At 27.4% G+C, this 18,285-nt stretch overlaps 1 protein-coding gene across 2 annotated transcripts; it reads right to left on the bottom strand.

The window, feature by feature from the left end:
• Positions 1-1,207: 1,207 nt before the first annotated feature.
• LOC145843842 (uncharacterized) lies at positions 1,208-14,083 on the bottom strand. 2 transcript variants are annotated; one of them, XM_082951084.1, is made up of 17 exons: positions 14,012-14,083; positions 13,502-13,589; positions 13,253-13,311; positions 12,265-12,362; positions 11,916-11,980; positions 11,491-11,612; positions 10,304-10,504; positions 7,717-7,921; positions 6,410-6,484; positions 5,784-6,030; positions 5,095-5,212; positions 4,507-4,647; positions 3,850-4,092; positions 3,504-3,646; positions 2,843-3,008; positions 2,474-2,528; positions 1,208-1,896 (listed from the first exon to the last, which is right to left on the bottom strand). In XM_082951084.1, the coding sequence occupies exons 1-17, from the start codon at positions 14,057-14,059 to the stop codon at positions 1,802-1,804; spliced, it is 2,169 nt and encodes a 722-aa protein (XP_082807210.1). In that variant the 5' UTR covers positions 14,060-14,083; the 3' UTR covers positions 1,208-1,801. The 2 variants fall into 2 exon arrangements, with proteins under 2 accessions (XP_082807210.1, XP_082807209.1); XM_082951083.1 differs by having other exon boundaries at positions 13,502-13,592.
• Positions 14,084-18,285: the final 4,202 nt, after the last annotated feature.

Here is an 18,285-nt window from a genome sequence, read left to right on the forward strand (position 1 = left end):
ATACAGATTCTACTTTACCGTAACTGTTATTTTCAGTTACATATCTAAAAATTGAATGACAAAAATTATTTTTTTATAAAAAAGCATTCAAGCGATTTTCTAAATCTTATCTCAAACCTTGTCGCTTAGTCTGTCTAACAAATTTTAATATAATTAATAGCAGCATGTTTTTCTTATGTATTCATATGTAAGGGTTTCCTCAAGCGTGGTTGCCACTGATCAAGCTGAGAAAAATTTCCTGACTTTTTACCAAAACTTTCCTGACTTTTCTAAATCAAACTCTTAAATTAAACTTATACTAAAATACATAATCTAATACTTGTAACTATATAAAGCTGTTCAATATGTTAATAGAAAATTTTTGCAGTTTTATAAAGCATATTTTACTAATTTATACCAGATGAAGGTATTGGAATCAAAATTTTAAAAAAATGTAAATTTCTAGGAAAATTTTGGAATTTTTTTTGACTTTAAAGGATTTTTAATTAATTTTTACCATTTGAAGGCTTTGGAAAACAAGGAATTTTGTAAATTTAGACTGACAAAATCTGATTTTTTTTTTAATTTTATCAAATTTCCTGACTTTTTTCAAAACCCCCCATTTTTTCCTGATTTTTCCTGACTTTTGTCATTTTTATAAATTTTTCCTGAGTTCCTGACCGAGTGGCAACCCTGCTCAAGTGAACAATAAATTGGGTGCAGTTTTGGCAATAAATTGTTAAAAATATTTAGCACTTTTTCATAAGGCCCCCCCCTTTGGGCCATAACTTAAAACTTACATTAGATAGCCAAGTCGACGGTGAAAAGATGGTCTCAAGCTTGACGGTCAAGATGGTTTTTTTTAGGAAAGGGCTTTTAAAATTTCTTACCTTTGAAAAAAGTTGGGGAAACCCTCATCTTAAAATTACTTAAACAGTTAATTACTAAACTAATATAAACGGACAATTTTTTTCATGTGCCTGTAAAGGGGAAGGTATTGGAATGAGTATTTTAAGGAATACAATTAACTTGAATTTAATAATAAGTATTATCACCTAGTTTTATTCAATTGTGACTTTCTCTTTTATTAATTTTGAATAATTTGTATATAACTTCTTTTAAAAAGTATAAGCACAACTACATTTTAAATTAATTTTAACTAAATATAATTGTCATACACGAAATATTAATAAATTTACTTATTTATAACAAATACAAACACTTAAAACAAGGTAAGTTTTATTTTTGTGTAAATTGTTAGTAAAAAAAGCAGGAACGAAATTTCTCTTTCAGTATCAAGCATTGGCAAACAATTGTGACGTCATTAAAACAAAACCATCACAATATTCAAATGCTTACGAGCAGAACCATTAATAGTGCTTAAATTAAAAATTAAAAGCGTTAAAATTGTTAAAAACATGCCGTTTTTCTTAAACTAAAATGCTTTTGTGAATAACTAACAATAACTTAATGTTCAAATACTGACCCCAATTAACTTTTTAGTGTAACTTGATGTAAAACGACAACTCCCACTGATGAAAACCTGATCTTCAAATGTATAAAATCCGCATTTAAAACAATAAACGAAATAGCGTGTCAAAATAAAAGCTGAAAACGAAAAGTGACGTCACAATACAAAATATCGAACTGCCGAAGTGACGCAACAATATGTTAAAAACGAGGAATGAGAAACGTCACTCTATGACGTAACAGTAAAAAATCGAACCCCAGTAAAAATGACTTTTTTACTTTAAAAACTTTATCCCTAGTTCTTAGTACGAGTATGACGTCATCAAACAACAGTATGACGTCACAAGGCACTTTAGTCTTCGTTGGAGCTGCGGGGAGAAGTGGATGGTGACGAGGAATTTTCTTCTTTCTCGAAAAACTTGTCCAGCTTCGTCATAATGTGTTTGCCTAGAATGTTTTAACAATTTTTATTTATTGATTACATATGTCCTATGAATGTTTATATTTTTATATTGTTTTTTTTTTCTTTATTTAACTTATGGTATGCTTGTCTTCCATGGTTAAATTTCCCTGGGAGGTAAGCTCCCTTGTTTAAGGGTAAACTTTTTTGTTACAAGTTATGTAATTAATGTTTACTAATTGTCTTTTCAATTTCCAAGATAGTATTTGACTATAAATAATTTCAAGTTAAATACACTCTTTAAACATTTAGATTTTTATATTTAATTAGCTTATAATTCAAAAAATCAAGTCTTTTTCCTCAAAATTAAACATTAATTCGTATACTGATAATTACCTTTTATAGGTTAAAAAGGGGTAAAAAATGAAAAAAGGTTAAGAAACGCTGATCTAAATAGTATGCAATAAAATAGTAGTAACATATAAAAATACTTAACTTTTGATGGACTTACCAATTTTTGAAATTAGTTTATCTTCTATAAATTTTCAATGATTTGTTTTAGATAAAATAATACAATATTAATATAAGTATTCAAAACAATTTATTAAAAAAAAAAATACTAACCGTACGTAAATTTTTTCAAATCAGTCCACGACGGCCTAATGCGAGTCATCAATAACTGTTAAAAAGTAATAATTAATTTATAATCAACTTTTACTATTTTTTAGTAAATCTTGTTTTATACATTTATTTATGATTTCATTGTTATGTTTATGTGTCATAGTAGTTGTTCAAATAAATAAACTATTGATGTATTAACATAGATCACACCAAACTCTGTTATTATACACCAAATGTAATTAAGTTGTGGTCAAAAAATACAAAAACTATAAGTATTACACTTAAAGCTTTCAAAACTCTTTTTTTCGAAACTTAATTTTCATTTTAATCAGAAAATTAACTGCAATATTAAATAAACAAATTGAAACAAACTTTTCTCTGGTTCTGATCAGCAACGTCCAGGCATTTCTGGACGACATAATTCGCGTACTGATCTTTCATCAACAAATTAATTTGTTCTGGCTGGTGACAAAGTTCCTCGATCAGATATGTCCTCTCCTCGTTTGTTGAGTGGGTGATGCATTTCTCAATAACGTTACTGTTGAAACGTCATTATGTTAAAAATTCTACAGCTGTTAAAATTATGGAGTTAAACTGTCATTTGTTGAGGATATTTAAATGATGTTGCTGATATGATATAAATATTCTAATTAGAATGCCATTAGTAGAAATTAGGTGATACTTTTCTAAATTACGTTGCTGTTCAAATGTCTTTATACAAAAATAAAATCAAAAGTCAGTATGTTAAGTTGATGTAATAATGGCGTAAAATAAAATATATGGTATTAATTTGTCAATAGTCACTAAACACGGGGTTAAAATGTCATTAGTAAAAAGGTTAGGGTGTTAAATTGTCCTTAGTAAAGACAAACTGCTGCTGAAATTGACTAATTTTTTAATACTGAGGATAAATCATCAATATCATAAAAACACCACTGCTAAATTGTTTTTGGTAAACTACTGTTACTTTGTCATCATTATGAAATACCACAATTGTTTCATATCATTAAGAAAAACCTTCATAATTATTAACCTGGCGTATTTATGCTGAGAGTGACCGAATATTTTACCCTGAAGATCTGAGATGATCCTCCTCTTGTTTTCAGATCTTCCATGCTCCAATATGTGCTGAATGACGTAATTTCCATACTGGTCATTGACAAGTATCTCAGTGGCCTGAAAAATTATTAAATTTATATTCCATCAAATATAATATTTACACGTTTTTGTATACACATTATAACTATTTATAATTAATAAATGCTTTCACATAAGTATTTCAGTGGCCTGAAAAATTATCGTAATTATTTATATCCTAAATTCAATAGCAAAAAACTTATCATATAAAGACATATTTCATTTATAAAAACCATGCTCACCTCATGGAGCTCGGCAAGCACTTGTTCCGTCTGTTCATTGCTGCAATGCTCCAGTATCCTCTGCACCACCCTGCAACCGTACGGGTGGGTCGACAGCAGCCTGACCTGACCCCGGAACGATTCAAGCAGGAAGTTGAGCTGGTTCGGCGGGATGGTTTCAATGCACTTCTGCACAACGTGGTTGCCGTTCTGATCCCGCACGCACCTCAGCATGTCCCTGCGAAGTTCCATCAGGATGCAGATCTGTGGAATATTATTTTGAAATTATTTTAAAGTTGTTATCTTGCATCAGAATAGCTATATTTAAATGTGTTTTTTAACATGTCCCTGCGAAGTTCAATCAAGATGCAGATCTGTGAGGTGTTATCTCAATATAAAAGAGTCATAAAAGTGTTTGTGAACTTTTTGGTATTCAAAACATGTCCTTATGAGATTCCATCAGGACTTGTATAATATGTTAATAATTATGTACATATATCGTATTAATATCAGGATTTGTTGGAGTGTGAAATTGGTTTATGTAAATCAGACAATTGGTTTATCAGACATACTTTCCAGTCCCTTGCAAAATTTTTTGGTCTGACTTTATAAAACAAAAAACAAGTGGTAAAACTGTAATTTAAACATGCTATTCTTTTTTTAATAATTTATACTTACCTGTTCTTCAAGCTGAATGCACTCCAATGCTTTCTGGATGACCCTACACCCGTACATCTGAAGTGCCAAGCACAACACTCTGTTCCTCATGCAATTGCAAAGCTGTCTCTTCTGTTCGCTTGATCCGAACTCGAAGAATTTCTGTTACAAATGTTAGAGGGATTGAAACTAAGTATTTTTGTTACAAAATTTATAGAGTTCTTCAGGTTAATTAGAAGTATTAAATATAAGTATTTTGTTACAAATGTTAGGTGGTTCTTCAGGTTAATTAGAAGGAATAAAAATAAGTATTTTTGTTACAAATGTTAGAGGGTTGTTAAAGTTAATCAGGACATAATATTTTGATGCTTTAAAAATACCAGCTCTATAATAACTTTTGCTGTTCGGTTAAATTTATTAAATTAAGTTCAGAAGTTTTAATGGTTGTTTATTGTTAAATCTAACATATTCCTTCATATAAAAAGTAATTAAGTTATTTTCTTGGAGCATATTAAACCATCCATGCCTACAAATATAAAACACATTTTTACAAGAAAAACATTTTCAGTTTTTAAGACGTAAAAATTTTGAAAAGGGATGACGTAGTACCTGGATGACGTAGTTTCCAAAAACGTCAGTCATGAGCTGGTAGGATGAAGCTTGTATTTCGGCGAAAACTCGCTGCTTCTCTGCTGCAGTTGCTCTCTCCAACTTCTGCTGGATGAACCTGCATTTTAAAATTAATAATAATTGCAATATGTCATATTTTGTATGAATGGTACTAAGATAGCACACTTGTTTTCATTTGAACCTGTATGAATCTCCTGTATTTTATGGAGTCATAAACATTCTAGATTATTGATATTGATCTTCAAATATTTTAACATATATGAAAATTAGCATAAATACAAGGCCATTATAGTTAGATGGAAGTAATTTAGGGGATCAAAACTTACATATTTGTTGAAAATTGTCATCTAAACTGTAGGGTCTTGTGGTTTAGACTGATTCAATGCTAAATATTTAAAACTTTCTTGTTTTTCTGTAATAGACCAGCTAAATATCACTTCACATGACAAGAACAATGAATTTTTGTTTAAAGTAATACTTTAATAACAAAAATGAATAGTTGATTTGTAGTCGTAATCTTTTGTTGATTAGGAAAAACTGACTTCATAACCATGCATTTATTTAAAATGTGACAAACAAAAAACTTTTGCACCTGCCAACTAAGTTTATTACACTTATTCGTAGCTACAGAATGTACCCACTATTTTTAGTTAACAACAGTCACCAACCTGGACCCATGCTGATCTTGCGAAAACTCAACATAGTGATGCTGCAACTCGTTCAAATTGGGGTTGGCGATCCTGTTGTTCCTGAAATCGTCCAACAACCTCGAACGTCCCTGCACGTGGTGCGGTTGTTGCCTGCTGTTTCTGTAGTTGTCGCGCATGAACGAGTTTCTGTTTCCATGCATGAACGATCCCGAGTTGCCGCGGTTTATCTGGTCGTTATTGAACCTCCTGTCGTTCATCCTGCTGTCTGTAATTCATAATATGATCATGTTGGTTCGTGTATAAACCGTTGAGAATCATATAGATATTGTTTTACATCAAGGGGGACAACATACCCGTGAAAGGTAAATCTAGCTTAAGCGAACTTTGTAACTGACACCAAGTTTTCTGTGGTTTCAAATTAAAAAGAAAAAAACGGTGTAAGGTACAATTAAAGAAGATTTGAAACTTAAACTAGATATATTTAAAAATAAATTACATTAAATTAGTATTTTGCCGAAATGAATGTGATAATTATAATCTTTAAATGCAACTCAAACACTTTGGCCCGCCAAGGACAATTTTTTAGTATCTGGCCCGCCTAAGAAAATGTTGCTCTTATTAATGCAATATTTATTAATGAATACCTCTCTGATTATTGTTTCTGTTCAATCCTCTCTGAAATGATCCATGATAACGCTGTGGAGTTGAGTTTGCGCTCGCTGTAGAATAATTATTGCTTATTATATTGTAATTTTTCAATTTGAAATATTAAAAATTAAACTATTGATACATTTAATATTATCAAATACAGTGGTTGTATATTTGTGATAAAAAAATGAAACAATCTTTTTTTCAAGCTAAAATCATTCTGTAAACTTATAGACTTGAATTTAAAGAAGGATAACATTTATTTTAATTTACTCACAGGTTATTTTAGTAAAAAACTCATCCATCATTTGTTAAAAATACATTTTATTACTTAACATACTTTTTTATAAAAATATTTTTTCATGCTGTAAAAAAAAATTAATGAGAGTTAAATAATCAGTTTTGAAGTAAAACAAAATGCTGAATTTCATTTCTTCATAATAAAACTCAATTCATTTAATTCAAAAACATTACTAATTTTTCATCTGAATGCTAAGGAATAAATTTTATGCAATATCTTATGTGCAAAAGAACACAAAGAACAATAAACTAAATAATATAACTAATACTGTAATATATGACTAACAAAGGTTAGGAGTTGAAGAACAATCGTCTGAACTGTTACTAATCTCACAACTATTGGCACTAAACTGATGATTTGTACTGTAATCATTCATATACATCCCATTATACACTGAAATAAATAAATTAATAATCAAATATAAAAAACTGATAAATAAACTTAACATAAATCTGAAACTACAAACTTGACTATGCACTACATCTAAATTAATCAAAATAAATTGAAAATATTTGATTGCTAGTTTTGGTCTCTCCAAATGAAGCTGTGATGCTGAGATGATTATCAAGTGTTGCACTATTAATTTAGTATAACAAGCTATAAAATACTACAAAAAGTTATATCTTTTTAACTACCTTATTTTTTTAAATTGACCCCTACACATAACATTTAAATAGATTATTTCACTTCAAACATCATACTTTTGTTATCTTACTCATGATACATTTGAATTTGTGTCTTTAACAAAAAAAAACTATTTTAACTGTAGAAATTAATCTGGAACCTACCACAGCTAAGACACTAAACTGACTTTTTAAGTTTAAATTAATAATTTGTAATTTAAATTAACTTATTATTAAATCAAACATTTAGTAATAAATTCTACATTCAAATTAAGTTCATTTTCAACATTGAGGAATGTACAAATAAAGTGTGGAGTTAAGATAAATAAATTTAATTCAATATTGTCTTAAACTTTAATTAACAAAATAATAAACATACCTTGTGGGGGATGGTTCAAATGGATAACTCTCATGGGTGCGCCTTGCGGGGAATTTATGTAAAGTTGCCCCTGATTGTCGAAATACCCGGCAACCACCTGCAACGGCTGGTCACTTGACGTCCCTGATGTCACGCTTTCAGTCATGGGAGATTCCCCCAATTGAGACCTGCTTGAATCCTCCTTACCTCCCTTATGATTGTTTACCTGATGATTTTCATATTTTTTTATTGATTGGATTTAAATTATATTCAAGTAAATTTATGTTCACTATTTTCAACTAATTATAAAACAAAATATTGGGAGGAAATCATTTCACAATACTTTTTTTCCAAAATAATGCAATCCATGATTAGAATAATAAATTTGGTATATTATATATTAATAATGAACGCTACAACAGAATATTTTATGGGTCCTCAGGTCATAAATTGAAACTTGCATTAGATACTCTGGAGTTGATGATGAAGCGCAAAAAATAGGTCTTATGCAGTTTTTTGAGAAATGTTGAAGGGGGTCATTGCTTTTTAAATTTTTTTAAAGGAGACTTTTTGCTTGGCAAACCCTGATTTAGAAAAAAAATATTCTATTTACTCATAAAAAATTGACCTGCCATTTCAAAATAAATCCAAACTAGCTTCAGATATGCATTAAAATTACAAAAAAGCAATCTCTAACCTTTGCTTTTCGAATAACCTGGAAATACTTCAAATAATAATGTTAAGTTTTTTGTTTAAAACCAGACTGAATTACCTGAGTGTGTGGCTAAAGAAATAATGTTGTTTCTTTTCAAAACTTTATTTTTTTTTTAGATTAAACAGTTTTTTGATGACCAATGTCTGTTGTTAATGTTTAAATAACATGTTTTAAATGTATTTTTAAATCACTAAGAAATATTTGTAAAATATCATTACAAAACTGGATATTTCAATAATAAAATTTTGAGGTTTACTTCAGTTTTGGGTTTATGGGTTTAAATCAGTGAAAAGTTATATTTAAATATTTATTTCTAAAAACAAATCATTTTTATAAAATTGCTCAACTGGTTTGTACAATAATTTTTATAAAAATAAAAATTTAAAGTTGTTATCAATCTTTTAAATGTTTCATTTTATTAACAACTTCTCCTGTAAAAATTCAACAAAATTTTCTAATGAGAAAAAAACTGAAATTTTGTAATTGGAAATATATTTCAGGAGAACACTTGAAAGAACTATAATGTATTTAACTCAAAAATAAAAAAAATCACAACTTGGATAAAAAAATAACCGCATATAGCAGAGTTTCCCAAAGTGGGCCGCCATTACAGAAATTTAAGGGGCAATGAGCAGCAAAGGGGGTAGGAGGGGGGCTAGAGCAGTAAAGAGGCCACAGGGGGAACCACAAGGCCATAATTTGAAACTTATACTAGATATTCTGGAGTTAATGATGTACAGCAAAATAAAAAGGTCTTGAAGCTTTTAATGGTAGCTTTTTAAGAAACATTTTTGGAGGGGGCCATGGCTTTTTTGATTTCTTTTAAGGGGGCCTTTTGAAAAAAGGTTTCGGAAACCCTGGGTCATAGTCATAGTGGGTCCTTTTTTTTTTTAATTTTATCTTTTTTTAAGGAAAGGGTATTCAACACTTTTGATTTTAAAAATTACAAGTGTTTGAAAATCAATATGTTGTTTGCCTGTTTAGTTAGCACTTTTTTATAGATTTTGTTAAAATCTCTAATTCTAGTCACTTGGTAACAATTTTGAATATTGTAAGGCTGTAAAAGTGTCTAGCAGCTAAGATTAAATCCATATAATAAAACAAACAGGATTTTCATCTTATGGCTGAACTTTATCTAAGCTGCCAAATAGATATTAGAGTGAAGAAAACGAAGCAAGAAACGCTTTTCAAAGTAAGTGTAAGGAGATTTAGTTAAATAAACAAGTTTCTGATTAATTGACTAATAAAATCTACCTCATATAAAATCCAGTTTCAAACAAATCCTATTAAACTTTTTAGATTCTTAGATTACATTAAGGAACTTGGTCAGTATTTTTGCATTGACACTTTCATACTTGATCATAAAAATCTTATAACAATTTTTAATTCTAACAAAGAAACTATTTTAAATACAAAGAATTTGTTGGAAAATGAGATCACTGGTTTAGGAAATTTAGGAGATAAACCTTGATTAATTTCCAAGAAACTATTGCTATCAAACTATTGCCAACAAATTTTACACAAAATTCATCTCTAAACATAAGTGGAATTTTTACTTTTTATAAAAGTGGTTTAAGAGTATTTCAGCTTACAAGAATCTATATCATTTTCACAAAAATTGATTGTATTTATAATATGGTAATATTGCATTTGGACAAAATATGAAACATCTTAATTTCATTTTAAAAAGTTCTATTCTAATTTCTACTAAAACTTCCACAAAAAGTATAATCTTTTAGACCACTTTATGACAAGAGTAGACCTGAATTCCCTAAAACCCAATATGTTGCTTTTATACAAGAACTAATGATTTCTGGGTAACAACATAAAACAAAATAACACACAAGCAAAGAAATTCAATTTATTTAAACTGCGAATATTTGTGCAAATTACTTGTATTTGGTTGGCAGCTTGGCTGGGTAAGGGCATCAGGTGCGGGGCGAACTGAACGTGGGGGTAGGTACCCGGTTGCTGGGCGGGCCATAGATACGGTTGGTATGGCGACAGTTCGGGGCTGATGGGCAGGTACTGGTGAGGTGGTCCATATTGTGGGACCATCTGTGGTTGCTGGTAGTTGACAGGCACTCCTGAGTTCTGTTTGGTATAATAATTAGATACAACTGAGTTTGTGAGAAATATTAATAAAAAAATAATAAATTGTTAAATTATACAGTATTTAGTTTTACTTTTTATTAGAAAATTAATGAATAATTTTCACAATAAAATATTTAATTTCTATTGGTTCTGTCAAACAAACTTACAAAATTTCTGTGCAAATGCAATTTTGCCATAATTTTTATGGAATATAATAATAACTAATCCATAATATTCATATACTAGGCATTATTGTGAAAATGAAAAGTTTCTATTGGCATATAGTAAAAAATCTTATCCATTTTTTACAGAATTTAAAAGTCAAGATAACTTTTGAGATAAAGTAAGTTTTTATTAAACTTTTGATTGGCTCACTTAAAATAACCATCTCATTATTTAAAATTACTTACAAAACTATCTAATTTTCAGTTGAAGTATTAAAGCTACAAATTAGTACATTTAAACAAAACTATCAAATAAATAAATAAAAACTAATTACCCAGGGTTGCCACTCATTTTTTCAATTTTTTTTCCAGGTTTTCCAAAAATTTTTCCAGGTTTTTAAAAGTACACATTTTTGGGTCTAATTTTAGTTTTAAGTTAATTTCTATCAAAAGAACTGTGTTAAATAAAACAAAAGCACTCAAAAGATACTGTAAAGTTAATTAAAATATGCTTTTTAATAAATAAAATTTTTGATGATGACAAAAAATCTTAATTATAAAATAGATTTTTTGTGCCAAATCAAAATTTTACAACTGAAAATGTTTAAGTTATTAAAAATTCCAAGTTTTTTGATCAAAATTCCAGGTTTTTCCAGGTTTTTTTCAAAATTTCTCAAATTCCAGGTTTTTCCAGGTTTCCAGGTAAATTGGCAACCCTGATTACCACATTGATCAAAATTAAAACAACCAAACATATCACAAAAATTATAGATTTAAACCAATAAAAACCATCTTTATACAATAAAACTGCAAATAACTAACGGCATGAGGTAGTGAATCCTGTATTTTCAGATCACCCATCTTCTGATCAAGTTCCTCTTCATTTTTAACTTCCAACTTCCTTGGTGGCTGGTTAGCAGATGCACTTGCGGCTGGTGCTGGAGCTGAAGTGTATTTAATATATAAACTATGTAATATAAAAACTATCATTGCTGCTTTTATACTTATAATTGTTAAAATAATTACAAACCTTTTAATTGCAGTTTTACCCATACCTAACATTGCTTAATGTATATTTTTTAGTTATATAAAACATAAACATTTGATCATTTTATAAAATTCTTTATTTGGTATTATTTTGTATACGTTAGTAGTGAGACCATGCCTATCTTAATATCTTCATTCTAACTTTTATTACCTTGACTATCATTTAATTGATCTATATTTTATTTAAATATTTTAAATACCTTCTTTATTGTTCACTGATTTAGTTGTCGGTGGAAGTTTGCTCCTTGCAGCTTGCATTTGATCACTAAAAAATTTAATATAAATTATTTTGAATAAGTATAAAACAAGTACACACCTATAACATAAAAAATTTAAAGCCCCAACAGTTGTTAATTTTAAAACTTTTATTATTTGATTACTATATATAATTAAATATATTTTGTAATCAAGTTACTTTATATCAAAACAAATAAACTCATATCACAATTATTAAACAAATCTTATTTTAACTTCAAAGCTAGAGCAATGCATAAAAACAGATCTTATTCAAAAGTGAAAATATAATATTAATTTATAACAAAATATAACCTTGCCAACTTCTCTATCTTCTTAGGCCTGTTCTTTTGAATGAAATTTGTTGTATCTTGTGGAGCTGATTGAACACTGGCTTGAGCATTAGATGAACTCTACAAAATTGGTGATATTAATATGTTATTCATAGTGGAGTTTATTTTGTGTATTATTTTTGTTGGATCATGAACCCTAACTCTGTAATCAACAAAACTTCATCAAGTGTTTTGTTTTCATCATGTCCAAAATAATTAATTATACATTTTATTTATAATAGTTTGATATAAAAAATATATACAAAAAACTGCTGTTTAAATGGTGCCAGTGTATATTACATTTGAAGATTCTGTATAACAAGTATATTGGTTCTTAAACAACAATTTCCATTATTACCATTTGAAATTACTTTGATTGAATTGATAACAAGGTCATAAGCCTGAAAGTACTATGCAGTATACTATTTCTTTTGAAACTTTACATTTATTACTGACTGTTTAACTATTTTGATGTTAATAATTTTACATAATATTTAATATTAGGATGTAATAAGGTATATATTATATAATACTAAATATATAATATATGATGAAATATTTACTTAACTCATAACATTTTCTTTTTTTAATCTTTCAATTGCTAAATGGAACTAAAAGTGTAATCTGATTATTTTGAATCTTAAACACTAGAAGACCACAACTATTTTTAACATTAATTATAGGATGCAAAACAATATAAATAATTTATTTTATTATTTAATATTAAATAATAGGACTCAAGTACAGTATGAGACTACTAAGTTTGAGTTATTTGTGTTTCAAAACCTGTTAAAATTCTTGCAACTTTTATCATTAAGTATGGTATATATTCAAAAAAAAATTATATCAAATACCTTATAATTTGTACCTAAAAATTAAATCAGCCACATGTTGGTAAATTGAAAACAAAAAGTAAAACCTTATTCAAACACAACTAATTTAAATAGAAATTATAATTTTTAAACAAATACCTGATAATTAAACCTTCCATTTTCCTTGTTGCCTTGTTGCCATTCCTGGTTATCACCACCTGATTGTTTATTTATTATCAATACTTTATAAATTATTTATTATTACTTTTTATGATTATTTATTTAAAATTATAACCATCCACTTATTCTAAAAATTTATTCAATTATTGCTAATTTATTTATTATTTTCACAACCTGATTTTTTATTTTATTTACTATTATCACTAATAATTGTTTTATATATACTACCTGCCTGTTGAACCCACGCAGGGCCGCCACTTTTCTCCCACTTTTCAGTTCCAACATCGTTCTGCATCTGATTTTCTCCATTGACCATCTTCTGTAAAAATTTATTCATTTATTTCAATGAATAAAAATCAACCTTTACATCAAAAATATATTACATTTTCAATTTGGTGTAATATTCATTAAAATTATCAGTACAAGGATATCAAAACACTGGTGTTTTAAATTAAACATAGTATTTTTTTATATTTATTGCAATATTTTGAATTTATTAGCTTTCTACAAAAGATTTATTAATCAAAAAATTTGACACTTTTCTATAAGAATTGAATATGGAATTAACAATTAAGACCAATTAACTAATTTTATTCAAGACAAAAATATGATAAGCTTGTAATATGAGAAGATATTTCAAAGGGACTTACATTTAATTAAAAACAATTAATTTATTTAGATCACAGGAGAAAATAACAATAATAAATTGAAATTAATTATCATATTAGTTGCACTTACATTGTCCTTAGAATTGTCTCTCATATCCCAAACAGAATTAGAGTTCATTTTTATACAATATTTACAAAAGCAAAATCTAAAATTATTCATCAATAAACACTAAATAAATTATTTTATAATTGATTTAAATACACCATTACTAGTATAGAATAGCTGGATAAGATGTTTCAACTATAAAAGTAAGCAAATTAATACAAGAAAATTAGTTAATTACTTATGTACAAAAATTTTTTCAAGTTAGGCTTGCAAATACAAAATTAACTTGGCAAATTTTAACAAGTTAAGTTTCCCACACAAAAAGTTATGCAAACACTAGTTTGTTTGGCTACTACAGGAAAAAATCTGGAACTGTGGGTAATATTAGTTGAATTTTTTAGCGCCAAGATTATGTGATGACCAAAAGCGTCGAAATTTGTAAACCAGCACCAGAACTCATATCTTTTAACTTGATAGTTTTTAAAGATTGATAGTGGTTTATTGAACAAAAACGAAAATTGCTCAAAATATTTTGGTTCAAGGACCTTGATACGCAAAAAGACCTCTTAGTCATCGAGTTGCAGAAAGGAGCCCAATTCAAGATGTAACTTTTACATTATAAAGAGTTGACAAAATTTTTATTATTTCTTTAATCTTATTTCAAACAATTCTTAACATTTTTACTATTAGCAAAAAAAATCTTTAAAATTTTTATACAAATTTTATAAAAAACAGAAAAAAAAACTAGTTACAGTAAAGTAAACCGCAACACATATTTGGGTAAAAATTAGAACATTAACAAACAATTAGTTTGAAACTAAGATACAAAAATTAAACAGCAATTTAAAAAAATGTTTCAAACTTAATGAGTAACTATTTTTCACAATAATTTTTCTAAATTAATTATTTTTTAAACATAGCGTTACTTTCGCCTTCCAATTAATTTTCCACTATTTGCATTTTATTTACCGGATATAACTCAAGTTACCTTCTTTTTTCTGATTAATTTTTCAGTTAATTCTTTTTTCAAAACTTAAACAATTTTCAGTCCTAAGTTTTCAATCATAAGTATATATGTATATATATCAAAGAAAAACTATTGTTAAGAAGCTTCATGGAATAAGAGCAAAATTTTAAAAGCCTGTTGTATTCCTTTAATAGGTTAATTCGACATTAATTAATGGCTTATTAAGTTGTTTTAATTTTACTTTGTGACTTGGCAGTTTTAAATAAATTTTTGTTGTAATATTTAAACTTTGTGTATTTTATGTTCTAAATACATCTCATATTCTTCTGATATTATGGGTTTTGTTTCAAATACAATTTTACACGACTTTTAGTATTTAGGCTAAATAGCATTGTTCATAAATATGTTAATATTTCAGCTGTTTCAAACTAAGTTTAATTTATATACCTTTGAACAGTTGTAAAAAAATTAAGACAATTAAAAGTTCTGCATCAATTTTTTACGTCAGAAAATTCTTAAAACATTATAAAGTTTTCATTACTTTAAAGTAAAGCTAAATTTGTTTTATCAATATGCTAACATTTGAAGATTGTAATATAAAATGCCTTTTTAATGTTAAACAATTTATGAAGAAATTCAACTTTTTTTTGCAATTTAAATTGTTGGGCTTCGTGTAATGGTTAGATATAACATGGAAAATATATTATTGTAATTTGTAAACAAAAAGTTTTGTCGTTTTTTATTACAAAAAGATAGTTAGAAAATAAGAGTAATATCAGTTTACCTAAACAGACCAAGTAATAAATAAATTAATCAGTGTTCTTAAGCTGATAGTGCAAAATTAAACAGGGTAAAATTAAAATGATACGAAAATTTGAAAATAATCAGTTTAACTTTTGTATGAAAATATAAAAGGCTTAAGATTTAAAAATATGGCTATAAAAGTCAAACTTTAAAAACGTTTATATTCAATATTTACATTATTACACACCTAAGATATAATATTAAAATACTTTAATAGTAAACATTTTTATTTACTTTTTATAAATTAATATAATTAAAACTAAACTACATAATGCCAAAGTTGAATCTTTTTTTTAGTTTTTTATAAAAAAGATCAATTGTTTTAATACAAAGTTTTAATCAAAAAGCAAAACAAGCAGCATTGCAAGTCGGTTTGTATAAAAAAATTTGTAAGCTTTAATATAAAAGATTTTATTCAAGCTTTAAAATTTAAATATTATGAGATTTACTGCAGTTGTGTAAACTTTTGATAAATTAGTTGAAAATGTTACGTACTAAAGAAGCTTTTGTACAAAAATATCTATTAGTTTTAAAAGTATTAAAAAAAAATTTGCTGGATAGTTTTTCCGAACTTTCAAATTAAGTTTTGATCACTTAAAAATAAAAAAGCAAGATCTGAAAATAAATAAATTTGATTAAATAATACACATTTAGGTTCAAACACGAGTTAGAGATTCCTTTTAAGTCTGTCTTTTTAATAAGAAGTTTTATAATGTAAATTTAACCTTTTACAGTTAAAAAAGAATTAAAATTTTCATTGATACGAGAAACTTAAATAACATTTTAATTTGAAAATATACAAAAATAAACATATAAGAAATATTTGTCAAAAAACCTACAATATTTTTGTTTTAGCTAATTTTGTCAGTTTTTTGACATATACTTTTTATGGTTAGCTGTCAAATATGCACGAGGGGACAAAATTGCACGAGGGCACAACATTGCACGAAGATACTTTTGCACGAACACACTTTTGCACGAGGGGATAAAATTGCACGAAGGGTCACTTCTGCACGAAGACAGTTTTTCACGAGCAGAAAATTTTGCACGGAGACGTTTTTGCGCGAGTCGAATTTTTTATTCATTTTAATTTTTCAAGATTTTATCAATTTAAATTTTTATGCATTTTATTTTACTATCACTGTTGCCCCTAAGCCTTACCCACGGTCAATAACTTATTATTATTATTATTTCTAATTAATTTTGTAGTTTATTTTTATCTGTTTTTTTTTTGTATACACATACTTTTTGTTTTTTTTTACTCTCGTGCAAAATTTACCATTGGTGCAAAATTGTCTTCGTGCAATTTTGTTCCCTCGTGAAATTTTGTCCCCTCGTGCAAACTTATCTTCGTGCAATTTTGTGCCTTCGTGCAATTTAGTAACCTCGTGCAATTTTGTCTTCGTGCAACTTTGACCCGTTCCCAGTTTTTATATATCAAAAACAAAATAAAAAGTCACAAAAAACTTTTGACATGCCAGGAAGATTTGAGGAACATTAATACTGAAATAAAAAAAAACACAGAATTAAGGATTAGGTTTAGAGATATTGTTTGTAGTTAAAAAGTACTTACAGTTTTTTTATTCATTTAGTTTATACATATATAAATCTTGAAATAAATGTACTTAAAAAAGTTAAGTATATTGAGTTAAATTATTTTTTTTCATCAAACTTCTTTAAAATCAACTTCATATACTATAGTATATAGTAAAAATAAGAAGATAATAATTTTACTTTTTAGTAACTTTATTTTTTTTATTCTATGAATACGTATATAGTATTAGACTATGTTCTATCAAAATGATTCGAATCTCTAATAGAGCTGTGTTTTACTAAATATGTTAAGAAAATTTATTAAAATTGGATTAAACTGTTTTTATTCAAAACTTAAAGTATAACTTTTTTATTATCTTGGTTCTAAAGTTTACATAAATAGAACCAAAGCATACAGTTAATAAAAGAAGAAGTAATTTTTTAAATGATAAATACAAGGTTAAAAAACAGTTTGCAGAAGTTATACAAAAAAACGAATCCAATTTAAATCTATTCGACGCAAGCAAATAATAATACTGCCCTCATATACCCTCTCTAGCGCCTTGAGCGGATTTATTTTGCGGCATGATACGTGGCGAAGGTCACCTTACATCGCATGCCCGTATATGGTGTTAACACGTTGCATGACCATATATGGAATATACACGATCGAATGTGTGCTGATGCGTCGACTCGCTATTACGCGTTAGTGGATTGCTTGACCAAATAAAAAGTAGAATCAGCTTTGAACTTTTTAGTGCATTTAACTAGGCTTTTATTACTTTTTTATGCAAAATTTCTAATGAAATTTAACCTTTCCTTACTCAAAAACACTAATTAAAATAGCAATACTAGTGTCGAGTTTCTTAGAGTTTAAATTTTAAAAAATAAACAGAAAAGTTATATGAATCGAAACTATAAAAGTTTTTTTTAATAATTACATAGAGTTTATAAATAAATATCTTTAATAATATGTTTAAAACAGTTTCAACCT

Source organism: Thalia democratica, chromosome 9, assembly GCF_965202585.1.
Source record: "Thalia democratica chromosome 9, ktThaDemo2.hap1.1, whole genome shotgun sequence".
In the NCBI taxonomy this organism is placed as follows: Eukaryota; Metazoa; Chordata; class Thaliacea; order Salpida; family Salpidae; genus Thalia; species Thalia democratica.

What these genes read in the sequence shown, in the direction of transcription:
- LOC145843842 (XM_082951083.1), bottom strand. Translation starts at nt 14,059, where the DNA reads ATGAACTCTAATTCTGTTTGGGATATGAGAGACAATTCTAAGGACAAT. An exon ending in AAGATAGAGAAGTTGGCAAG is followed by an intron (nt 11,981 to 12,264) that starts GTTATATTTTGT and finishes TAAATTTTTTAG; the next exon opens with TGATCAAATGCAAGCTGCAA. An exon ending in AGGATTCACTACCTCATGCC is followed by an intron (nt 10,505 to 11,490) that starts GTTAGTTATTTG and finishes TATACCAAACAG; the next exon opens with AACTCAGGAGTGCCTGTCAA.